Source organism: Apteryx rowi, unplaced genomic scaffold (genome assembly GCF_003343035.1).
Source record: "Apteryx rowi isolate R43461 unplaced genomic scaffold, aptRow1 scaffold_186, whole genome shotgun sequence".
Classification (NCBI taxonomy): Eukaryota; Metazoa; Chordata; class Aves; order Apterygiformes; family Apterygidae; genus Apteryx; species Apteryx rowi.
Window position 1 is genome coordinate 575,461 of NW_020448152.1, and position 26,617 is coordinate 602,077.

Below are 26,617 nucleotides of genomic sequence, written 5' to 3' on the forward strand. Positions count from 1 at the left end.
TCATAATAACCAGAAATCAGATGGTGAAAATCATCTGAGAGACTGGTAATTTTGTCAGCAAGCACATTTTGCAGATGGATATGGTGGTTCTAACAAATGTCCTATGTTCAGTCACTGTCATCAGACCATTGGTCAATAATTATAGTTTAAATTTTTTAAGCATTTGAAGTGGATAGTGTAGTGGTAGCAGCTGTTTCGTGGTTGAATTAGGAAGTAACTTTTAGTATTAGCTGTATAAGGTTTGTAATAATAAGGCAGTGTTGTACAGAAGATTTCTATGTTAGTATAACTAACTTCTCTAATGGTGTCTCTTCCTTTTTAATTCAGAAATATCCTGTTCTTTAAATCCGAGGGTTTTTTTATAGGCAGTCTGTTTTTTGCATTCACTATATCAGTGCTAAACTGATTACATGTGTTATTATTTTCATTGTATATTTCTAAACATTTTTTTCTTTAAAGAAGGTCTTACAATTGAGTGAAGGAAATAATTTGTAATCAGGCTTTCTTAGTCTATACATGTGAAATATGTATCTTTAAACACAAATGGCATTTTTCTGTGTTTATTAACTTTCTGTTGAGCTATTCTTGAGATTTTAAAGTATTTTTTAAAGGCCACTGTGTTCTTTTCCATATCAGCTTACTCTTGGATAGTGCCATTTCTGAACAAATGGAGGAGGGTTTTTTGATCTTTAAAATGGAGGGAGATGAGAACGATTGTTTTACAAGGGGAAGGTTTAATGGTTTTATTTTTCATTTAAAGTTGTATTTTCTTAAGCAAAAAATCCAAAGAAGTACAGAATTTGAATGTGCTACTGCTGTTAAGTGTAGCAGTTTGTGCAGAAATCTACCCTAAAACTGTTTATAGTTTTACAGTTGCCACCTCTACTCTCTTTTTTTTTTTCCCCCTTTCCCTTCTTTTTTCGGACAGCAGCTTTGTGGAGAATGAAATCTTGGAACAAACAATAGTTGAATAGATAAGACTTCTTTGAAAGTGGCCTTAGGCAACATAAACTCTCCTGACCCAGAGTTTCTGCCCTATTAGTCTTTAGCTGATTTCAGTATGGAAAATGGAATTCCAGTTCATTTTAGCCTTGGAGATCGTGAGAAGTTGGTTCTTAAAGCAGCAAGGGCTTGGACAGTCGATTATAGAATTAAATTGTTTAGAACATCAGAGTTTTCAGGCACTATACTAACAACATACTTTTTCTGGTTATTTTAGAATATGGGTGTTGATCTGGGGATTAAGCTTGCTCCTCTTCTAGTCTTTGTTCTGTACTCATAAAGAAAGAACGAGTGATATTCCTTCCTGTAGTCTTCCCTGTTAGCAGACAGTATTGTTAGACATGTTCTTGATTTGCAAAGTAAAATGGTTAGCTTTTATTTAGTAAAGGGTATTATTTTATCTTTAACAGAAAAAGGAACAACCTTTGCTGAAGTCAAAATATTCTCTTAGTGATATATCTTCACGCTGACTTTTCAATGTTTAGGAAGTCATGGTTTGCTTTTTGTTTTTTTGTTTTGTTTTGTTTGTCTTATTTTACCTAAATGTCTATGCTTAAATGCACAGATTTAGGCATTCTGTTAGTATCCATCGCTATTGTATGCACTTTGGTTCTTGGGAAGATACTGTGAGGTGTAAATTTATTACAACTAATGCAGCTGCATTCGCATTCTCACTTTTTGTCACTGTTGTATTAAAAGTTAGGTCACAATCCTATGTAGGATATGAGCAGTTGAACAGTGGTTCACTGTCACCAAACCTAATATGATACTTGGTTTTGTTTGCTTCTAGATAAGGTGTAATACTTTTTCTGAAGTTGTTGTATATCAGTAGATATAATTTGGAGAAAATATGAGTTGAAGACTGAGGAGGGAAGGGGTTGTGCTCTGAAAAGCCATAAATCTAACTGATAGATGGTATATAAGGGATGAAGCCAATGTGTTCTTTCCCTTCTAAGTGTTTTTTAAAGTTTGTGATAGAATTGGTAAGCCCTAAATAAAACTTTAAGCCAAGCATAGTCATATTTGTCCAGCTCCAGTATTAGTTTTTGCTAACTGGAATAAGAAGCACAAAAGTTATATTTAGCTCTGTACCTCATTCTGACTAGAGGTTAATGACAGGTATGATTGGAAAAAAATTCAGGTATATTTGTAGAAGAGTTCACAATAGCATGAAGTGAGATTATGGGACTGCCCAAATTTTGTGTCACTGCCTGTGTTTAGTTGAGAAAGGTGGGCATTCATACCCACACAGCGTGCACTGATGAGTCTATATAGTGTGTGCAGTTGACTGTTGAATTATCTTTGGGTAACAAACCCTTTGGTAGTAGTAGGGGAGTCCTTAAAATCTTCTGGTTGTAGCTCATCAAATGATTTGCTCTCAGCAGGGCAGTAGCACTGTAAGAAGTCATCTTAAAACTTCCGCCTTTAATTAGTCTGAAATTGTATTTTTGTTACTATTCAAAATAGGCCACATCATCCAATATAAATTAAATTGTTGAAAGAAAGAGATGGTCCCTTGAACTTATAAATCAGACAGGCTTGTATTACTGTTTTGGTACTAGGCCTCTGTTTTCTTTCCAGATAAAAGAAACAGGATGGAGAAGAAGATTAAATACTTCTAATAATTTGAGAAGTAAAACCACTCTTTTGAGGCAGTTACATACACATTTAAGAGTTCTACCATGTTTTTTACAGGGAGGTTATATGATCCTGAGTAAGAGAACAGAGAAGAGAAGCTTTGTTTTTGATGAACCCCATATTATGGAGCAGTTAACTTAGAGTAAATCAAATAAAACGTGGTAGATAATTGCTGCTTTAAATGGAATTAAACATTAATCTGTCACCTTCTGATTTTTTTTTCTTTGGTCCATTAGCGGGTTAAATTTTAAAAGTTTTAGTTTCAGAAATTATGAACAAGTTGACTGGTTTCCATGGGAGCTAATTCAAGTTGTTATTTGCATTGTTAATATCTGAAAGTAGCTGTGTTGGTACAAGTCAATATGCAGCAAAATGTTTGTGAAAGAGAGATTTGCTAAGTTGTTCTAAGGTTATAAATAAGGACAAGCCTTAACTGAGTATCATCTGTTTTCATTCCACCTATGTACATTCATTGAGTTGTAGTTCAGGCATACTTGTTTTGATATTAGCAAGATCTCTTAAATTGAAGTTGATGATCAGCCCTAATTGTTCCATGTTATTTTGAATTGTACTACTCAGTTTATTACTGAATATGAATAACTGAAATTCTATCCTATAGAAGTTGTTTACTTTTTTAAGCCTAAATATCAGTCTTTGGTACTCCAAATACAATTTTATATATATATATATATATATATATAAAAATAGTTTGCTAGTCTCTGTAACAATATACAGAAATAAAATAATTCTAAAAGAAGCAAAGCATCTTTTTCAAGAAATTTCATTTTATAGAAATTCTTGAGTAATGTTTGGTCATGCTCATGAAGGAAGGTAGAAAGTAGTATGTTCAGCAGGAAACAGTCCTGCAGTTCCTTCCTCTTTAACTTGAATCCTAATGCTTTCCTTGCTTTGTTCAATTCAAGGGCTTAGTTTACAGGCATTAAAATAAACAGAATAGCACCTGCGGCTTAGTCATAAATGGGAACATCTTGAAGTAGCTAAGCAAACAAATGAAATCATGGAGTAATTTAACCTTTTCTGAAATGCCTTAGACATTTTACCAACATTCATTTTGAAAACAGAACAACATTTTGGCTTGTAAAGGGCTGTGAATATGTATGCAAAGGCATTGCTAAAGATTATGATCTGATCTTTCAATAAAAGTTTCTGATTGATTATTTTCTAAACTTCCAGAACTCCTCTTTCAAAAAACTGTTTTGTCTTCCTCCCTTTTTTATTTTTCTTTTTAATAAGTACATACTTTTAGGACATGAGACGTTTAGCAATCGTATGATGTATTCATATAAATATTTGACCCATGCTCAGGACTTCAGCTATTAAGTATATTTTTACAATAACAAAATCAAGATTTGTGTTTTGATTTGTTCATGTTGTCAGCTTTAATTACATAAATAGATTCTGCTTTCTACAATAGTTATGTCTGCTGGCCATAGAAAATCATAGGGCACATGTTATCTTATTAATACCTTCCACAAAGTTATGTCACAGTCCAGAAGAATTGAACTTGCTTTTTGGCAGGTAAACCTGAGTTGATCTTACAGTTATTCAAATGCTATTGCTAAGCATTTCATGTGGAAAACTGATTTTAAGAACTTTTGATGTTTTATTTGTGTTGGAATTCAAATAAATTGATTCCGAAATGTGACTGGTCAGTTATGTTTTATAGGGGAAAAAGTTCTCTCTCTGATTTAAATGTGTTAAATCCATGAGAATGTGGGGAAAAAAGCATAATTTGTATATCAATAATGCACATGGTGTAATTTTTTTGTTAGTTTGTCTTGCTGTATTTACATATTTTTATAAATACTGAGTTTGTCTTGTTTTGTAAGCTGAGTCTAAATTTGTTTGCAACCAACATTAATACAGACATTTTAAATTTTATTAGACTTTTAAAACAAATGTAAATGATTAACAGCATCTTCATAGTTTGACAGATGGGAATGGTGCATTTAGATTTCTGAGCATTTGCAAATGACAGTTTTTTACATGCGCAGTATGTATATGTCACATCTAAACAAGATATTATTTCATGTTTTACCTTTCTTGTTCATACTATTTTTATGAGGATTGTTATTGAGGATATGTGCTTGCAACTTCATGCTTATTTAATTTAGTTGATTCAGCTAAGCGATTTTGTATTGCCTCCATATGAGCATTGCTGACTAAGATCTGCAAATGTAAGATGGAAGGATGCCTGTTCATAGGGTGATTAAAAATGAAAAGTTACTGAAGACTGTATCTCGATGCCCTTCACTTAAAACAAGTCTTAGGGCAATGTTTATCTATTGTACTTTCAAGTGTTATTTCTGTCTATCTTGCTGCTACTAAGTGCTCAGGTAGCATCTGTTATGAAGGATGGACATATTACTTGTACATGAAATTACATATCTTCTTATCCTGACATGGAATGTTCAACATGAATTAAGTCCTTATGAACTTATTGGATTTCTACTCTAACTAATTCTGTATTAAAAGTTAGGCATAGTGTAGCTTCTACTTACAAAGCATTGTGACAGTAGAAAGTATATTAAAAGATGTTCTAGATTATCTGGATGGATTAATAGATGCTGGCTTAGATCCTGAAAGTTTTACATAGCTTGCAGAGCTACCTAAATGAAAATTTCTCCCTTTCACATGATAGAGTAGCAATGCAGTTAATACTCTTCTTTAAAGAAAAAGGTTGACAGTGTATCCTCTTTAAGAGGCAGCTAATCCTACACTGTACTTTTTTGTTTAATCTCTCAGACCATTTAGTTGTTGATTTCAGTGGAGGCTCCAAAATTATTTTCATAACCTTAAGAAAGATGGTAGATTTGAAGAGTGTTATGATCAATAAGCAATTTAAATGTTACCTCTATCTTGCGGGATTGGTTTGGTTTTGGTGACTTGAATATTACGCATATTGAGCCTTGGCTTGTTTCATTTTACCTAAAATATTTGTAAAAAGCTTAGTATTTTGGATAAATATTATTATTAATTACCATTACGTAAGTGTGTAAGCCCACTAAGGGTGAACGTAAAAGATAATTGTAATGCATCTAATTACTTAAGAAAAGGTTTTCATAAAAGATTTTAAAGTATTTAAACATTAAGCCTCACAACATTCCTGTGAGTTGTATCTTTTTCACTGAAGGATTACATGAGGCGCAGAAGATTTTGCCAAATATTATTCCAATAGTTTAGTTTTGAGAAGGCAAGAATGTGAAAAAGGAATAGGTAAATCATCTCTAGCAAACTTTCTCCAATTGTATGTATATATTGGCTCTGTTCTTTTAAAAGAAAGATATCTGGTTAACCATATCTTGACTATTTTTCTGAAAGGGGAAGAAAGCCAACAATCATGCAAGATATTTTGGTATATGTATTACTTGGCTATATATATTTCTGTATTTATTTTACTTGACTTTAAAATCAAGGGGTTTTTTTGTTTTTTGTTGTTTTTTAAGGTGAAATTTTGGACTAGCCTTGTTATCTGATGTTAAATAACTTGAACTGAATGCAGGCATTCCTGTGGCTGAAAGTGGATGTGGATACAGCAACAGAGTAAGATACCAACTTTGGGCTTTTGAGGAGCTGTGGGAGGCTGTCTCTGTTCATCACAACCTCACGCTCTCTGCCTGGTAATTAATTTACACTTTGCAGTTGACACTGTCCGTTTTGTATGAGGTGCCTCTTTTTTTCTTTTTTTTTTTCCTGTAGATGCAGCAGTGAAGAATGTATATCTAGTACTGTTAACTCATCCCCTGCCTCTGTCTAGCTATAAGTAATTTTATATACTGTGCATATTTGCTGGTGTGCAAATGGTTATGCTCCTTTTTTTTCCAGACTTTTGTCATTCATAACACTTAAGACTTAATGACCTCCTTCCAAGAATTAGGAAACAGAATCTCAGTGCAGCATTATCACTGAAGTATAGAGAAGTGGTGAACATGTTTCTGGAGGTCTTTCAAGTTTCTGCTCATTCTACTAATTTAGCTAGAGTAGACAGTTACAACAATTAAGTCTCAATAATTTATTTTTATTAAATAAAAGAGGAAAAATTTCTGAAAAATTTATCTGTCTAGTCTTGACTCCATGTTCCTTTAAGTAGCATGTTATTCCTTTTGTTGTTATGGTGAGAAGCATGATAGGATCCCAGTTCTGTCTCATACCTCTGCATGTTGGTTTTAAAGAAAATAATAATGAGTGTTTGATAATGCATAATATGTGATGATTACTCATAATTAGTCAGCCATTGACACTTCTTATCTGCTTCTGTTTTTGTCTAGTTACCTTTGTGAAAATAGATTTAAGCCTGTGTTGCTGTGTATTTTACCACAAACTTTTGTCTTCATTAATTAGTTTATCAACACTGTTTTTTTTAACTGGAGGGTTGCTATTTCTCTACCGCTATCATAATTTTAATGTCAGTTAATTTCAGAGGTCACATGCTGTATCCAAAATGCCTTCAATGAGAGAGATTGCGTGAGAAAGTAACTGGTGAAGTTGCAAGCAACACTGACTTGACAGTGTTGTTGACGGTGATTCTATTCAGAAAAAAAAAGTTTGACAGCATCCTACTATGTTAGGTAGACTAGTAAAGCAGTTGAATATTTTCATGACTTTTTTTCATGAAAAGTATCTTTTAGTCTTTCCAATCCACTATGGAAAACATGAAATGTAATAAAGGGCCTAAATCTTAACAAAATAAGCACTATTTTTGCAACACAGGCAAATTTAATTTGAGACATTTTCTTCATTCAGGAAAATTAGAAAAAATGAATTAGGCAAACTTACATTGACTTACTAATAATCTGAATTTTTATTAATAGCAAGTACTTTCTGTGTTTATGTTCATGTTGTACTCAGTCATGTATATTTATCTTTACTGTTTTTAAATGCTATTTCAATAAGTGGATTTGAAACATATTGGGAAAACTAAGTTTATTTTTCTGTAACGTTTATTGCTAAAATTCCAGTGCTAAATGAAAAAGATTATTTTGTTTTTTTCCGCATATCTTTACTATTTTAAAAACAGCTGTGTATGAGAATTTTTGTAAGACACAAATTAGTGATTTGGGGGTGTTGCTTCAAGTGGCTTTCAGATACTTTATAAATAAGTATTTTTAAAGCTTTTTTATTATTATTTATTCTTCAGTTTTGTAATGAGATATCTGTAGTCTTTAGAATTTTGGGGGAAAATTGTGCACAAACATGCAGAAAAAGGTGTTCAGAACAATTATAAAGGTAACCCCAGTAGCTTTTCATGTAGGAATTTAATAGGATCTCAGAAGCATAATAGGATGTAAGCACAGTTGAAATAAAATTTTGCCTATATAATATGGGCTAATGTGTACCAAATAGACTACATACTACATTTTAGAGGTCACAGTGAAATCATTGTACACCAGACTCAAGAGCAGCACTCTGCAAATGAGTTATTGTCTTTGTAGCAGACTAGTGGATTTGGTATTGTTCCAGGAAATTACTTGAGATGGATTTCATGCAGCCTAACCGTACTACTTGTTTCTTAACTTTCTTTTCACTCTTTGCTGATAGGCAGTATGCCAAGAGGAGCTACCCTTTATAAACTTTGCATCTTCCCCTCTCCTTTAAACAAGCAGTTCATTCCCAGTTCTCCTATCTCTGACTCTTTTAGCTTGTGTCTGCCATAGTCTGTAGTGAGCTAAATACACCTGTGTATTTTCAATATTTAATATCCAAGTCCTACTCATATTGATTTTGTGGGGGGAAAAAGAAGGAGGTAATGGGGATTCAAAAAAATCTGGTCACTGGAACTCAGTTATTTGAAGGTTAGGAAGGAAATTATTGTAGGCGTATTTATGTGCTTGATAGGGCCAGCTGCGTTCTGAAGGCATGATTTTTGCTCCTTGTTTATGAGAGTGGAAAGAGGAATTACTATCATATTGTGACTTAGCACATAACCTCAGTCACTACAAGTCACTGATGTTCACTGCTCAAATTGAAGTGATATTTGAAACTATAACTTGTCTCCTAAATGCTTATTACCACTCTGCTGTTAGATGTCACCGTCCCCTCTGTATAGATTTTGGAGCCTTCCTAGGCATTGGCAAGAAATTCCAAGAGCTTAATTCAAATGCCCTTCCTTAGCAATTTGTGTGCTGCTCGAGCACATACAGAGTGTCTCTTTTAGTGTTTCCTGATGCATTGCAAAAAAAATACCTTTTTGCAGTTCTAGTATTCTTCCCATTAAAGATCTTTGGTGTTTTAGAAACTGCTAGCTATATCATTTAAAATGTCACTGAGTTTTATAAATGGTGAAACTGAAATATAGGTGATTTGGCTGCTGGTGATCTTACCATGATTCTGTAATAAATTCTGTGCTGGAGCCTCAAAGTCTTAACATCTAATCTAGTACCTCTATTAATAATTTTATACTGCACTATGTATAGTGACCTAGGTTCCTTGCAGTTGTAAATGAGTGAAATCATGTTAAAACAGCCATTTGAATTGGCCAAAGTTTGAATGCATGGTGATTTTTCTTGAACTGGCTTTTTCAGTAGATTTTCTAAAATAAAAGTCATCTTATTACCTAAGTATCATTCAGATTTCACAGTCTGTGCTGAAAAAAATTTCAGTTCTAGTGTCTAAAGTGGCAGGGTAGTATATATTTTTCTCCATTCTGCAGTGTTTCTAAGGAAATATACTTTTGAAGATAAAATCTTTAAAAATAAAAGAAGCATTTGTCTTCAGCAGCTAAGAAAGATAGCAACCACCTACAATCTGTGAGAACACTTACATAAGGCTGATACACTGTACAGTAGTTCTCCTTTGCTGATACCAGAACACTATTTCTGTGTAGTTTTCAGATAAATTTGAACGGAACCCTTGCTTGTGGTATTGGTGTATATTCTATTTGGATAATCTATTCTGAAGGTTAACTAGGGAAGCAATTTCATTCTTAGTTTTCACTTTACTGCTGTTGTCTATTTTGCCTCTTTCTGTGTAAGAATCCCCAAACCTGAAATCCTTACAAGACTATTGGAAAAGTTGACTAGTTTATTATTTTAGTTGCTACAAATATGGTGGTTTTATATTTTTTCAACACTTTATAAGTAGAAATGTTTTTCATACCAAGTACAGTGATGTTTCATACAACTTATTAAATTTTCAGATGTCTTAATTTGAGGGAAGGCGGAGGAAGGATGACAACTGACTACTGTCTGTCAGATTAACTTTGTATGAACCCATGCCTTGTTTGGGTTATGCAGAGACAAATTTTGAGCCTTTCATTTAATAGTATAGAGATTTAATTATTTTTTCTCATACATATATATATATATATATTTACTATTAAGCATGAGAGTTATTAATATACTTTTGTGTCTAAGTGCTTAAAGTCAGCGGTTACATAGATAATGGTTACTATCTGTAAATACAAATGGCAAATGTGAAGTTACTCTTCAGGATTGAGGAGACTTCAAATAAAGCAAAAAGGGGAGGCAAATGTGCTATCCTTAATATAAAATATAGTACCATGGTACATTCAATTCTAAATCAGGTCAGAATTTCTGACTTTTGCATATGCTGACTGGATAATGTGTTCCTTCTAGAAGGATTGATTTTAATCATGGTAAACTAACATTTTCTCCTACTTTTTTTTTGTGATTGAATTGATCATGTCCAAACAATCAGATATACCAGAAGTATCAGAATAAAATACAGCTTAAGAAAGCTGAAGATAGATGGAAGATGTCCTGCCTATCTTAACTCTGGTCTCATAGTGAAGTAACTGCTTTTGTTGTAACCTTTAAGTGATGATAAAACAATTGTATGCATCTTCTCTGGCAGTTAAAATGAGTATGCTGAAAAATTGTAGTAGTTTATCATCTTACACATACAACGATGTACGTAAGAAGTTGGTTACAATAGAGATATCTATTTCTTTTTTTCTTTTGGAAAGCTATGTGTCAAAATGAGTTTTATTTAACTTTTGGGTTTACTTTGCCAATCAATATGGAAAACCTTCTGCTTAAGACAAACTAATAATTTCATGTATGCTAAGTTTAGAAATTGGTCTTTTTAGAAAGTTGAACAGCTGCGTTCTTTAGATTCTAATAGAAAAGAACAAATAGTCAAATGAATTGCTTATTATTGCAATCTTCAGTCATCTTTATGCTATAGACTGGATGTTCTGTTCATTGATTCAATAATGAGCAGGCATTAATCGGTTTATCTGAGCCAAATCTTGATCAAGTGGGTCACAGACTTTTTTTCCCTTACATCTTTGTGTAAAAAAGACTCAGTAACCCATATTTTACAAAGAATCCAAAGGTAGGTTAGACTTGTGAGATGATTGTGCAATGGAAGATCATATTTGAAACCTTTCTGGTGAATGTACAAATGTCTTTCACTTGACATCTAGTAGAATTCTTGCACTAGTAAGATGGCAGAAATGCAGAAAACCTATAGAGTTTCTTTTGCTGCCTAAGTAAGGGGATAAGGAATGGACAAAGCGCTCTTCAGTGTTGCCTCTTCTTGTGATTTGTTTTGTGTGTGGCTTTTTTAAGCACCCACCACATCCTTCTACATCATTCTAGTAAGACTAAAAATCTCACCTTCTCAATTAAATATGAGATTAGGGATCAGCTTCTGCCAACTGCTGAGGGTAAGATACAAAGAGGGGGTAAATGTTTGACTTTCCCTTCTTCAGGGGACATTGTTATATATGTAAGGATATCCATCAGAAGCTACAACAGTGTTGAAAAAAAAAAAATCTATTCTGTGGTAAGAATTTGCAGTTGCTTTTTCTATACATGCATCAAAATTACTTTTAAGCTAGAGAGCTCTCTAGTACTGATAATAGTGTGATGATAGTATTGAAGTTTTTAGCATAGGCTGCAAAACTCCCACATGGCCTTAATAAAATAACTGTGGCTGGTCCCCACTGAGTGCTGTATTGCTATGCCTACAGTGATATCAGAACTTGAAGTATTCAGTTAATTACACTTGACATCTTTTGACTGCAGTATAGACTTTTCGAGAATGATTGTCTACACACGTTCTGCTTCTGATGTGCACTGTCTGTTAGGGCCAGATCTTAGACCTTTCCCTGCCCAATGCTCTCTCCATTCCAAATAATCTGAGTTATTTACCACCAGTGGCAACAAGATGAAATCCTTATAATGTCTGTTAGTTTCACTGCAACTGATTCAACAAGTTACTGCAATTACTGTGAATACTCCCTAAAGCTTTTACCAATTAGCTTTGTGCTCAGTATATAATAGAGAGAGGTAGGTTCTGATTCTGAACTTCGATACACTGAACCTCTAGAGGAACCATGCTCTTTCTTCTGATGAAACAACTCTAGACTCAAGTTAGACATGTATGTTCAATGTCTACTGCATAACTCTGTATAGTATTTTGCTTATTAGCTAAAGAAACCCGAGCCCCTCAAACTTTTGCTATATTGACATGTACCTGATAGTAGTTTTGGAGATTTTAATCTTTTATTTCATATACAAATTAAAATGAAGGTTGTCTTTCTAGCCATTATATAAGCTGGAAAGGTAAAGGAGATTGTAGTCCCAACAGTGGACTATTCCAGTGCAAGAGGTTAAAGTTCTTCATAGTAATAGGATCACTCTTAGGCACAAACCAAAACTCTTAGCCAGAGTTATTTTCTTGAGTTCTGTATTGACATTTTCATCTTTTCTTTCTCAAGCTTCTGTGAATTCTGAAGAAAGCCTGAAATCACATAACAAAAACTTAGTTTCTCAGGTCCCTAATTTTGGTGCTAAATCTGTCATAAGTTTATAGTTGCTCTTTCCAACTCCATACTGCAGATCTTCAGCTCTTCCTCAGGTAGACTGTTATACCTATTTGTGGGGCCCATTTGTCACTGAATTACTGAGATGATTTGAATTAAAAAAAAAAACCTCTCAGAAATGTTGGGTGGAGGTGTTTGTCGTCTTTGAGGGGGCACTTGAATACTTGCAGTTATAAAGATAATTGGTTTTTTTTAGTCACAAGACTAGGATCAGTATAGACAACTTGAGGAATAACTCCCTGGCATCAGCTGTGGTATTTCAATATGTTTACCATTGAATAGTACAACCTGTTCTTGTTTCTTGCTCTATAGAGCCCTATTCCTGTGAAATTCTGTAATGGATGTAATGGATGGTAAAAGATGGTAAACTGTGGCCTGTTTTTTTCATGGGCAATTTTATTTTCGGTTGTTAAAATGTTGTACAGTTTTTACTAAGGTTTATCCAAAATTTTTAAGAGAAGGACTTTGCAATTTAAGGCACTTCAATATGAACTGGGAACTTTCAAATTCGGGTTAGAGCTCTTCATTGGAGAACGTGGCCTTTTGCAGTTTTCTTAGTAACCAAGTTTGCATTTTGTATGAAACCACAGTAATTACTAGGATTTGAGATCTTCAGTCACCAATATCTTGTGTTACAGCAAAACAAAGAGACAATAGCTGCAGTTTGCAGTAAGAGAAATTCCGTTTAAAGAGAAGGGATTCCCAAGGGGGTTGCCTGGAGGTGCTGGAATCTGTCTCCGGAGGTTTTCAGAACTCGGCAAGACAAGGTCCTGAGCCACCAGCAGCCTGACTCCAAGTTGGGCATTGGGCTAGATGACCTCCAGAAGTCCCTTCTAACCTGAATTATTCTATGATAATAAGACTGAAGCAACAGATTAAGCTGCTTTTTGTGTGAGAAGTCTTGGAAAGTTAAACATAATTTAAGTTGCATTGCAGTGCTGCATCCATATATAATTTTTGCTTGTATTGTCAGTTGAATCTAGATACTTAAGCCACATTTACTCACGCTCTTGAAACTACAGTTAACAAATGGATATGCAGACTGATTCAGTGGTGTATTTTAGAAGTAATAAGAAATTGGCTTAATTAAAAATACTCTAGTTATTCATCATGAGGAAAAGAGTCAAATGCTAACATGCAGCATAATAGATGTTAAACCTTTCATATTAGAAGGTGTTTCTATTAATCTCTTACGGATTTAATTGCATAAATACAGCTAATGTGGTTTATTTTATTTGAAAAGTGACTTCAAGGCATAACTCATAGCCGATAAATTGTGGATAAAATGCTGTGAAAGTGAGCGCATAAGCAGCAAAATTTTCACTTGAATTCTGCTCTGAAGAGACTTGCTTGGTTAATAATGTACTTAATTTGTATGAGTGTGTGGGAGTTGGAGGAGAGTGTAATGTCAGGAAATCGTATGAGAGCTGAGTAAATTATGCTTCTAAAAGCTAAGAACAAAGAAAAAATTCTTGCATAACACTAAGTTAATGTTTCTTCATTTAATGTGAAAGTACCAGTTGGTAACTATGGAAAATAATGAAAAGTATGCCCTTACCATCATAACTGTTCTACTGAAGTTATTACTTAACAGGCATTACTTAGGCTTAAATGTTATAGTTGTTCACTATGCATTTGTTATATTAACACGTATTTGCAGTTATAAGGCTAAAGAGTATATACAAAAAAAAATGGTGAAAGTAGATATAATACTCTTCTCTAATAGAAATCTTATTAATACAGCCTGGAAAGACTGATAGAACAAGCAGTTCTTTAAAAAAGATTAAAGCAAGATTTGGGGTTTTATTGTTGTTTTTGTTTTGTGTTTTGTAATCTTTCATTTTCTGTAGTAGGGCAGGATTCCGAATAATCAGTATTACTTTTAGATTTCAGCTGAAAAATAGTTACTTTTACCAGTGGAGAGTAAGTTATTTTACAAATCAGTATGTCTTGAGTTTTCTTGTTAGAGCTAAAATGTCTAATTATAACCATTTTAATTTGTTGCCAGCGATACCTCTTTGAAGAGTGTTCGAACATAAATTATAAGAAATGTGTGCCAGCATCAGAGTACTAATATCAAGTATTAATCCACATAGTATCTTGGAAGATTTTAAGTATGTGCATTCAGTGTTTCAGTAGTGCCTGTTTTTTCACTTGAAGCACTACATTTTTTCAGGAAAAAAAGTAAACATTTCAATGTGTTAACTTACAATGCCAAAAATAGGCAAGGGAATTCTTGTTTCTGAGAATGTTTGACTTGTATAAAATTGATATTCTAAAATGACATCTGCTAGGTTTTGGGGGGGGGGGTAAGTGTTTACATATCCTGTTGTGCTCTTGTTTTTTAACCTTATTAAGTGTAAGTCACTTAGGGTTTTGGGAGAAGGATTAAAAATATTTTTAAAAATTTTAAAATATTAAAAAATATTAGCTGTATTCCAGAGTTTTAAAAATTAGAATTGTTTTGACTGGGACTCCAGGCTTATACCAGGTAATGTTTAAAAAAAAAAAAAAACCTTTAAATATTTTAAAGGTAAAATTAGAATTTTGGTGTTTTTGACAAGATTTTCATTTTACTATACACTCCAGCCATGTTTTCTTATGAAGCTTAGGTTTTTGTCACCTATTTCTGGTGTGGTAAGTTGGAATCATCCATTGGAAAACCTATTCTATTGAACTTGCTATTTATTTCTCTTTGAAAAGAGATGCTTTTTTGCCTCACCTCTGGGAGGGGGTATTCTTTGTTGTTGAAGGATGAATCATGGTAGTCATGGATGAATTTAGCCAGCGTTGCACATACACGTACAGAGAAGGTGACTAACAGATTCAGCTTCAGAGACGCTGGTAGTAGAAAGTTTTGCAAATGATGTATTGACAGAATCTAATAATTGTTTTGTTGTTATCCTCCTCCAGATACTGATTCAGTTATTTAGCAAGTGTGAAACCTTTTAATTTATTCGGGAAATATGCTGCTAATTTGATGTGAAAAGATCGAGTTATTTGAAAAGGAATTGCTAAATAGTTCTAGTGGACATGTTTTGCTCTAGTCGTGACTGCATTTTTCCTGCTGAACACTGCGCTAGAAGAATGATCATGGTTTTAAGCAGTAGTGTATAAGTGTTTCTCTTAAGGCCTTTCTTTGTTAGTTGATAAGGGATTTGAAATAACTAAGAGTAGTCTATTGAGGTACCTTTCAGTAACAGGGATTTTTGAACACTTTCAGAAACTGGAAAGAGTTGGAGGATGTAGATTATCTAAAACTTCTTGATCACCTAGCATCTTGTGTTAAGATACAGTTGAAAATTGTTAATCTTTCTTGTTTCACTTCATCTATGAACTTTGTTTTTTCTTGCAAGCCTACTCTTGTATTGGTGTATTGGTTCTTATTTTCCATCTGCGTCTTATTTTCTTGATGTTTTTCATGTTTCACAGTACCATGCTAACTAGTACTTCCAAGGGCATGTTCAGTTGGGGGGGGGGAGAGAGGAAAGATTGTTTTTGTTGGTCTTGATTATGTAAAATCCTTATCATTTTTAAACCATTGTTGTGGACCTAGCACCATGAAGTTTCAAAATGGAATACTACCTTTGGACCTCGCTGAGTAATTAATTCAGTGAAGTTGGTCAAAATCTTTAATAGCATACCTCTTTTTTTGTTGCTTTTTTGCTACTTTGAGGTCCCAAAGGAATTGCATTTCAAAAAACTGAAGACTTCCAATAGTCTTAATGAGGAGTAGTTGCATTCTTGCCAATTCCTGCTAGAACTGTAAAGCTGTTAAAATCGCTGTTTTGTAGTACTACAAGAAACTCTTTTGGACCTGGTATGTGAAAATGGGGAGGACATAAAACACCCCATACTTCCCATTAGCTGATGACAGGAGATTACGAAGATACCACAGTAACTGAAAGCCAGTATGACAGAAAAGCTGAAAGGGGCAAGTAGGGAACTAAGGCTCTAGGTTTATAGTCACTTCAAGCGAGTGTTGCTGATAAAAGAAGTCAGTTGTGACTGTCCTGTCCTATCCTTTGTACCATCCTCTCCCTCATATCTAAAAAAGTGCTTGTGAGGCCACATGCTGAATCAGATTAGGGGGCTACACTGAGTTAAGAACAATTTGGCAAAAGGCAAGGATAGTTTTAGTCCAGATCAGGCCTCTGATTGTGTTTAACATGGCCATAGAGAGTCAGGCTATGTGAGAGGTACTCCAGTGATAAGAACAAGTGGTTGGAGAGGTGGTCTTCCTCAGGTGGCAGTGTGGTTTTATCTATAGTGGTAGTGAAATTATGATGGGAGGGTCTAACAGCATATCCAGGAGTTCTACGGATAGCAAAGCTTAACAGAGGTGACAGACTGAGGACAGGAACAGAATTTGCCTGCTGGAAAGCAGGTTACCTAATCAGAACAGAGTCATGACCATCTCTCTCCATGCCTGTATTTTACCACAGGGAATTCATAGGTTCGGCATGAGTCCTTGTTCTTGTCAGTTCACTGCCACGATTGAAGACCAGACAGGCCAAGGATTGTATGGGGCATGGTCAGTAAGTTGCTCTATAAGGAAAACATACTCTCCTTGATGCCCACTCTCCTTTCAGATTGATATTAGATTTATAAAAAGTGAGCGTGAGAGTTTGTTCTGTGGTAAGTGGGATTCGTTCACTAAGGCTTCATATTAAAATCATTAGTTTATTGGCTTAAATCTCAAAGCCTCATTTTATGATGAAATGCAAATATATTACAAATAATGTGAATTATTGTATTGGGTAGCTGTATAAAATACACATCCTTGTGACAGCGGCCAAAGTATTTCCAAGAGTCTAGGCATGGACCATTAAACTTTACTGAAATTTCAGTGATGTGATAGTTCTTTGTAGCTATAAAAAGCCTGACTCAGTAACTCATACTTTTCTCTCTCCCCACTGGAAATTTAGTACCACATTAATGATAGAAAGGAAATTAATAATGAATTAGGACTTTAACACTAATCTGTAGAGTATTGTACTATTAGTGGCTAGTATGCAATAAAATGAATTGGTAAATTTTTATGATAACAAACTTTCCTTATTAGAGAGATTAAAGATTACCTAATTCTCACATAGTACTTTGGGGGTATGAACTCCTGTATTAATACCCAGTTGATTTTTGATCCTAAGGAAAGTTTTGCAGTGCTTCAAAAAATTAAAAGCAGTCTCTATATTATGATATATAAATTAATTATTTCAACATTCTCTAACATAAGTTGCTGAAAAAGAATTAGTTTCACTGATAAACTGTGTACTTGCTAGAAGGTAGGACACAAACTTCTGGACATCCATACTGGCAGTTCATGCTGTGTAATTTTTCTGTCAAAACAAGCAGAGAAACAGTCCTGCTTCTCAGAACCAGGTGACCATTTAAATTACTTGTAACAACATTGCTTAGCTGTAGTTTTGTAAACCTGTACTATTTGTGGAAAATTAGTAGATAGTGTATATGTCATTTCAAAGTTGAATTTTATGGGTGAGGGAGTTAAACAAAAAAACAGCAGTAATGTGTTTACATTATTTTTTCTTTCTTTATTAGTTTTATCAACTGTAGTGTGATTAAGAGACGGCTTGCTCTCCCCGTCTCCAGACAACTTGACGCAATGGATCACTTGGGGACAACAGATGCTGAGGACGATTCTGGATCGCTAACACGTCTCGCTCCTAGTCCTCACAGCGAAGCAGTTGCACATGAGTTTCAGGAACTCTCCTTGCAGCCCAGTCAGTATTTACCTCCCCTCAATGAACGGAAGAATGGTGAGTGCAAAAGTGATTGTACTCCATTTCTCTACATTGCTTAAATGTTTTCTGTGGGAATAATGATGTTTGTTAGCTTTATTCAAATAACATAACTGACTCTCTTCATGTGTTCTTCCCCTATGTTAATAAAGTAGAGTTAAAGTGCTACTGTGTTATGAAATCTGTCTTGATCAGCTTCACCTTTCATGGCAGGTTGTAAGCCTGACGTTAAAACCCCAACCGGAACGTTTTGTTGAAGCATATAGAATGGAGATATTTATGTTTTAAAATAGTTTTTAAACTACAGCCAGTGGTTAATAGAAGTATTAATCAAATATTTTTGAAAGGAGTTACAGTGTTGTCAGACAAAAAGGGATAATTATCAAGATCAGTTTTTTTGTTTTGGGTTGTTTTTTTTTTTGAAAAAATAATATCAAATTGAAGTTTCATACTGCATCCTAGACAGTTTATTTCACCACATAGTTTAAGGATGAGCAATGAAAGAAAAATGAGATTTACGTTTAGGGAATCTTTCCAATGTCTTTCCTCATTGTTGATGTTGGCGTGGCAACTTAGGAAAAAAGTGTTTCCACTGCTACAGTAAGCATCAGGAAGAATTAGGTCTGAATAAATGTAGACTTGTTTTTATTGGGAAGAAGTTAGTAATTTAAGCCTTTTTCTTCTTTTTGCCCTTCCTCCCCCCCCAACCCCTTTTTTACATCAGTTTGGCTGCAGTTAGCTATTAATGAATTTGCTTGTAATGGTATAAGCATTATTAAAAAAGACAAAAGTTATCCGAATATATGTTTTAAAGCAGGACAAGGTGGGGTATATAAGTAGGCTGTATGTGTATAAAACACCTGGAGACAGATCTGAGTTGTGCTATTTCAGAAAGACATGGAATGTTAATGGTAATCAAAATGCTTCTGTTTACACAGTGAGGAACTAATTGTATGGTGCTTTGCATGCCTGCCTTCAGTATTATATAGTAGTAGAAGAAAGATTTTAAAAAAGTAATAAAGGGAAAATAGGACAACAGAGAGACTTAAGTTTAGCTTATATAAACCTGAAATGACTACCACTTTGAATATGTTAGCTTGTGTTTTACAGTTGCTTTCTTATTTTTTTCCATGTGTGAAGATTTTGGATGCTGTGGTAACTGACATAATTTGTTTTTAAAAAAATGGGGGGGGGACCTGCGTATAATTTCTTAACATTTGACTCTATATCCTTAAGAATGATTTTCTATGAAGCAGAAAAAAAAAAATCTGTAACTTGAGAGGTGTTAGTTTTCATGGTTGGCTATCTGATGTCAAATTGATAACAGGTACATCTATACCAGAATCTATTTTAAGATTAACTCACAGCCTTTTACCTTTTATCAAGGAAGCAACAGAAATATGTATTTAAAGAAAAGTTTTTAAAACATTTTTTTCTTAGCACTCTTGTCCTTAAAGAGGCAAAAAATGCTAACACTTTACCCACAAACCTCATCAAAAAGAGAATGTAGTGGGCTTTTTGCCTCCTGTGTGTAATTGTACCTCTAGAATTTTTTTTTTTCCCCGTTGCTTGTAAGAACTGAAATGGATGACTCAGGTGTGTGTGTTACATCTAAGTATGTCAGGTTTTCATTTCTGACATAAGAACTCACTAAATTAAACAGCAAAAATCCCTTCCAAGATTGTACGCTTGTAAATTTCTCGCCTGACCAACCTTGCTATGACTTCAGCACCTATACATTTATCCTGCTCACTTAATTTCATTGTTGTGGTTTTTCTGCTTTTAGTAAGACAGGTAAATTGTCAAACAAGCAGTAACACTAGGTCTAGGTATGCAGCTCAGATGCCAAGCTTCTTATCTAAGTTTGTTGTTTAGTCTTTCACTTCTAGTTCTTCTGTATCAGGCAGTTTTTCCTCTTCATGGGCGTTCTTCCTGTAACTTGAAAGTACTGTTTACTTTCATGAATTAGTAAAGTAATTTATAGGCAGGTTTTAAATTGGCTTCAAATATAAGCAGTTACTTGTTTATTCCAAAGACATAGCAGCTGCAAAAGACACTGTGATGCTTACAGCCTTGGGCTTATTGAAAGAACACAGGAGATTTTTATAAATAAAGGGGAGGGGAGGAAGGAAAAATGAGTAAGTTGAGAAACTGCCTTTCTGCCCTCTGTGCCAGGTGACTTAAGATCTGTTACTCTGTTACTCTTCTCTTTATTATTTATATAATTCCTTCTGTGACTTAGGGTCCTTCTGAGCATTTGTACAAAGGAACAGGCCTTCCACAAAGATTTAAATGCCCTGTCCCAAGAGGTTTAATTGTATGAAGTTCACATGATAGGGCTATGGCTGCATTTCATCTGTGTCTGTTTAAAAGGCTAAGTCATCTGGCTGGGCTTGGCCAAAAGGCTGAGCAATGTTTGGGCGTTGTTTTCAGGGCAATTATTAGTTCAACCCTATTGATATCAGTAGAAAAAGGAAAATTCTCAAGAAAGAGAACTATAAAGCAGATTAAGAAATCATATCTTTTTTTTTTTATGTGGACAAGTACAGTCTGGACATGCTAAAGAAATTTTTTTTCAGTTTTATAGATCTTTCTAATGTTGCTTAAGCATCTTGCCACTGAGAGAATGTTAGACTGAACAATTCTAGATTTGTTCTACCCAGCTAGTGGCTTAATTGTTGCAGTTTCCAGGTATAAAACCTGCCCAGAAGTTAACTGGTCTAAGTGTATGTTTTATTTCATGATAGAAATAGGCAGTTCATTGAGATCTTGCCTGCTTTTTTATTTTAGGCTTTGTTGCAAATGCCATTTTAGTAGTATTTAAATAACTTCTAAATGTGTTCAGGGAAGCAACCTAGTTCTTTTCCTGCCTTTATGTGAAATAGCTGACTATATCTGACTTCATAAACTGACTTTATGCTGACTATCTGTTTTTGTTTCTTGGAAAAAAAAATGAACATTTGTGTTCAAATCACTTTCTTAGTACAACAAAAAGATGTTTGGGCACTGTGATCATCCAGAGCACCCAAACTATATTGCTCACCTATATTTCTGTAGTTAGTTATTTTGGTTAATGGGAGAATTCACAGTAATTTTTTTGGAAATGATGAGTATCAAAGGAGATTTGTAAAAGTAAAATTTGGATTTGATGTATTTGTATTAAAAATAGTTTAAATACTTAGTCATTATTTTGACTTTTTACCAAAATTGGAGTTCATTAATAGTATTTTAAAGTGTCAATATTTTATAAAACCTATAAGTATAAATACTTCAGGACACAAAAATGCAATGGCAATCAGTACAAAAAATTATGAGGTGTTTAAGGATTTTTTTGTTGAAGCTTTTTATGCAGGAAGCATTATGCTTACTGTGAACTTCAACGGTGATCCTTTTATTTACTTGAATGATCTCTTGTGGCAGTAGTCCAGTAGGTGGCTGAATTATTCTAGCGTTGTTCTGCATAGTGTTGTTAAGCTGGCTTCTACAAGTTAGTGTAGAAACTGCATTTCCTGCTTTTTTTTCAATCACACTGGAAGTGTGGGAGGCTTATGGTTTGGTTTGGTTTGGTTTGGTTTTACATGGAGGTAACCACAGCAGAGCAATGGAAACATACAGTGAAATTGCAGGCACATGCCAGATGAGCCAACAGTAGTTTGAGATGTTACTACTTCATCCTTTCTTTTGCAGTTTACTTCTCTTCCCCTGCCCAGTCTGCCCCCAGAGATCACAGTCATAGCGCAGAACCAGCAAAACAGTTCACGTGAGCATATCTCAATGTCTGTTGGTGCAAAATCTCATGGTTTAGATTAAACTCTGCTGGAACCGTTGTCCCTTGAATGGACAAAGGAACACTGAAGTGCTCTGCCAACTCTTTTGAAGGGGTGGTAACTTCCAGTAGGGAATTAATAACAAACAGCTGGAGGACAATAGCATCTTAAGCCTCTCCAGCTATTTACTGAATGCAGGTGCCTACTCCTTGAATAAAGACAAAAGGATAATTTCTTTCAGGAGTGGGAGAGAGAAGGGCAGCAAAATATTCCCACCTCTCAACTGTCATTTTTCAGACAGATGTCTCCCATCATAAAGAGTCTGTGAAATATAAATTTTAACCAGTTCATATTTCATATTTTAATTATGGGCCAAGTAATGGGAGTTTTCAAGTTGAATTTTCTAGATGAAGGTTATATCACAGGGCTGAAATACTTTAACTAAATCATCTCTAAAGCAAGCAATCGTTTTTAATTATTTGAGATTAAAACGAAAAATGTTTTACAGGAGGTAACTTCAGTGTGTGTATTTGTGTGTAATAACAAAGAATCCTGTTTCCAAGGTGTTGTGTGTTGGTCTTCTGGACTGTCAGAATTTTAAGGCTTCCCTTTTTCTTTTGACCAGCTGTGTTGAAGTTAGCAGCTGTGGGCAATACTGAATTGCTAAGGAAATTAATTTGAATGACACATTAACCAGCTGTCTGTTTCTGGGTAATTAGGCAATTACATGTGAGACATTTTGTCAACCTGGCTTACCAAAGCATAATGTCTTGTGTGTTCTGTGGAGGCCAGCTCTTGTTCAACTTGCCAGAGAGCAGCAAAAGCCACCTTTTCATGGCTTCAAGGGGAGCTCTAGATACTTCTGTTCTCTGCTCATGACCTACTAAGGTACTAGAAAGTGGATAATAGCAAAGACAAGCCTCTGATTCTGGATGGTCTTACAGCAATGCTAGTACAGTGTGTATTCCACCTCCGTCATGCGAGCAGTTGGTCTGATCACATAAACAGAGGCTGGGGAGTAGAGCCCCGTAGCCTGCAGAGGCTCTTGGTTTGCATCTCTGCCTGAAGGATGCTTGATTGTGCTCTCTGAATCAGAGCTGCTTCATTTGTACTTGCTTTCTTAGTCAAACTGCTGTATCCTTAGGAAGGGTGGTGGGTGGTTGCTGGAGGAGAAAAGTGGCACAATGAGGCTCTTCTTTGGGGGCAGGAGGGAGAAACTGGTGACTAGGTATTGTTTACCTGGGCTGTGGTGGAGGAAGAATGACAGAAGTAGCAGACAGCATGGCACAGCTGAGGTTCTAGTCGGGACAATCTGCTGCCCACACACTGTACCAGCTCCACGAGCGTCTGTCTGAGAGGCAGAAGGGAAGGGAAGGGTAGAGGCTGTCTGGTGCTGACTGCAGGAGGGTGGATGGGAATGATCCTGCTTGCAGCTGTCCAGCCTGTTGTTTCAGAGCCAATGGGTGGGGAGGGTTTGCACATGCAGTTGCCATTAAAAAAGGAAGCACTGCATGAGCCAAGCTTGCATGCTGAATTAGAGCTTTCCCAGCATTGATGAGCAAGCTGCCTTGGCTGGGAGAGATGGGAGTGAAAGCCTTGCTGTCATGATCCATGTAATCATAGAGGTACCTGTGAAGTGAAAAGGTCCTGCCTTCTAGGTTTTATAGCAACCTCTCTTGGCTTTCCAGTGGCTTCCTTGCCTATCCCACTGTGCCAGAATCCCTTTCTTGTGACAGTGGCTACTAGTTTCTGAATAAATAAATGTGCAAGTTCTTCCCAAGTTACTGCTGTGCAGTCATCTGCAGATGGTTATGTTCTTATAAAATGGGTGCATGATTTGTTGGATCCTGTAGAGGCTCTTAACTGTCCTTTACCCCTCTGTAGGCCTGCTTCAGCTCTTTGTCTTGGTTGTAAATCTCTTTAGATCCTGAGCGTGTCCATGCTGTATCCTTGGCATTGTAAGAAGAAACAGTATTGCTCCATGTGGTAATGAGTGTCGTCTTCTGTATCTCAGAATCTGAGAAGATTGGGGACTGCATCCCTGTTCTGTTTGGGGTTGTATGTTTTGTGCTGGAGGAGGGCAAAAGATAGTGGTGTCTGCTAGATCTTGTGCTTTGATGGCTAATAGCCAATATTCTACAACAGAGTTGAGCTAATTGGGAAAAGAGCTAGGAGTCCTGGATGTTTTGTCAAAAAAAAGCCTTGGGACAGTGAACATCTTGAAGTAAAAGGCAAGACTGGTAGGATCCCTGTTAGAAGAAGTTTTCCCAAAGGTAGTAAGTCCCCAGTCTATTCCAGCAACCCACTCAAGAGAACAGAGTCAGTGTCTTGGGCTGCTTAAGAGCAGTGATATTCAGGAACCAGGACCTTGAAGCATTCAAGGTCAGATGAATATGACAGATTCCTAGGGGGTCACTGGGGCTTCTGGGGGTACTAAGTGAATTATGGTGAAGACAGAAAAAAATTTTCCAGATTGTGTCTGTTGAGTTCCTCTAAAGGACCAGTCAAGACAGCTGCCAGCCAGCCAGTTCTCAAAATAACTGAATGAAATCCGTACCACACTTAACCTAATGGTTGTACTAAGATAAGCTTGATGCACCAGGGGAATTTTTCTGGCATCTGGAAGAGTTGTGGGTATATTAGTTTATCTGTTATCTCCTATCTTTAGCTCCCTCATAGTGTAGCACTGGTAACACATGCATTCTTGGCATAGCTTTATGGCTTCTGAACAAATTTTCAACCCCATGTGCAGTTAATAGATTTGAAGCTGCAATTCTGATACTGGGGCATCAGGTGAAATTTGGTATGGTCTTGTATCCCACAGTTCGTTTGTTCACGTGCTCTCTCTCTCTTGCTCTCTCTCTTTTTTTTCTTTCTTTTTTTCCTTCCCCCTCCCCCCTAGATCTCTGTTTAGGTATTTTTCCTCTCCTCATGGTACATGTTAGGTTACAGTGCTTAGATGTTACTTTCTTGGGAGAGTTTGGAGAGATAAAATGGAGAGAAGATGGATAGTGGGAAGGCTAGAGAATGAAAAAATTTATTCTGGTTTAAGTAATAGATTGACACAGAAAATTATTGGAAACATCAATTTAAATTCAGCGGTTTCACAGTCACTAACCTGAAAGCAATGAGATCCAGAAAACAGCACACAGATGGGCTGTATTCTGACTAACAACAACAAAAACCCAAATCCTACTTAGATCTAGAAGTACAATTTATAAATGGAAAATGTTTTTCATCTCAGTTTTTTATTTAAATTTTTAATGGTCCCTGGAACATCCAATACATGTATTCTATTAAATAATCCTTTGTAAAAGCAGATAGCATGTTGTAATTAATATACGTATTTTTCTCTGTATTTATTTTTGATTTTTTTTTTTTTAAGAAATGATGTCAGAAAAAACAATTGTCTTCTAATGCGTATATTCTTTTGGCTCCCCTGTAAATATTTGAATGTTGTCTTATCTGTTACAAGAGGAGAGAGCAAATTGAGTAGGTACTCGTTTCCCAGTAAGTCTGTCTTTGTCATTGGTACTGCCAGTTCCCACAATCCTAGCATTCCCAGGGCATCAGTCAGTGTCTACAAGGAACAATTTTCAAATATTAAAGCATGTGAAAAGACATACAGGCCAAAACTCAGAGCTCTCTGGGGACTGTGACCTCTTAAATGGAATATATTCTGACATTTTCACAGGCTACATGAAAGAATTCCAACAGGGTCATTCCATTTGGTAAACTTCTAAACAAATGTTCTGTCATTTTAGTTTGATTTATAGATTTTTTTTTTTTAATTATCTGCTTATTGTGAAGAGATTAAGATGGGAGACATGACCTGTGACTGACTCAATTTAAGGCATCTGGTGTATATGAAAAAATTCTATGTTAGAGGATTTGGCATTTAAGTGATTACAGAAGATACGGAAAGTATGTTTTCCTTTAAAGAAATCTCTTGATCAAAGTGTCTTATGCTGACTTCTTTTCCTGAAATTCTTTGTGGACAACTAAATGAATAGCTGGAAATGAATGTTGAGTTAATTTTTAATTCCACTCAGTTGTATTAATTTTATTTTTGTAATTGTTAGAACTAAATCATAACTGCATATACGCTACCACTGAAATGTTAGCTTGTGATATGGACACTACAATAAGAAGATAGCGCAGTACAAACAAAAATAGTAATTGATGTGTAATATTTATTATATGAGCCTTTTGGAAATCACAGGTAGCATGGTGGATGACTTTTCCTTTAAAAATGTGTACATGTAGATGGGAAAGGGGGAAATGTTAGGGAGTCTTTCATTTAAGCTGCGACTGTGTCACTCCCAACATATGTCATCCTTTAAAAGAAACATGTATACATTTTGCTGGGAGATATTCACTGGAAGATATGAAGTGAAAAGAATTAGAAGATTACAAATACAAAGTTAATATCACCATAAGGGTGTGTGGTTTTTGGGGGGGGGGGGTGTTTGTTTTTTTAGGAAAGGGCAACTGTATTAGATGGTGACTGTAATTTGAGTCATTTGTTTAACTACAATGATGAAGAATATAGGCAAAAGTCTGCAGCTTTCCTGAAGGAATTCTCTAGTCATAGTTTAGTACACAATGCTATTTCAAAAATTTCTCTAATTTTTCATTTG

At 35.3% G+C, this 26,617-nt stretch overlaps 1 protein-coding gene across 15 annotated transcripts in view; it reads left to right on the top strand.

Annotated features, from left to right (window-relative positions):
* The window catches only part of MRTFB (myocardin related transcription factor B), a 126,183-nt gene that overhangs the window by 30,300 nt on the left and 69,266 nt on the right, over positions 1 to 26,617 (top strand). For 2 of the 15 annotated variants that reach the window (XM_026061845.1, XM_026061846.1), the window contains exons 2-4: positions 6,108 to 6,281; positions 16,897 to 16,985; positions 18,011 to 18,228. The exons of 4 other annotated variants lie outside the window; for them this stretch is intronic. In XM_026061845.1, coding sequence (XP_025917630.1) covers positions 16,915 to 16,985; positions 18,011 to 18,228 — 289 coding nt within the window. In that variant the 5' untranslated portion in view covers positions 6,108 to 6,281; positions 16,897 to 16,914. Of the gene's footprint in view, positions 1 to 6,107; positions 6,282 to 16,896; positions 16,990 to 17,013; positions 17,090 to 18,010; positions 18,229 to 26,617 lie in introns of those variants that run through there. 9 more of the 15 variants (XM_026061844.1, XM_026061851.1, XM_026061849.1 and 6 more) reach the window with 6 other exon arrangements.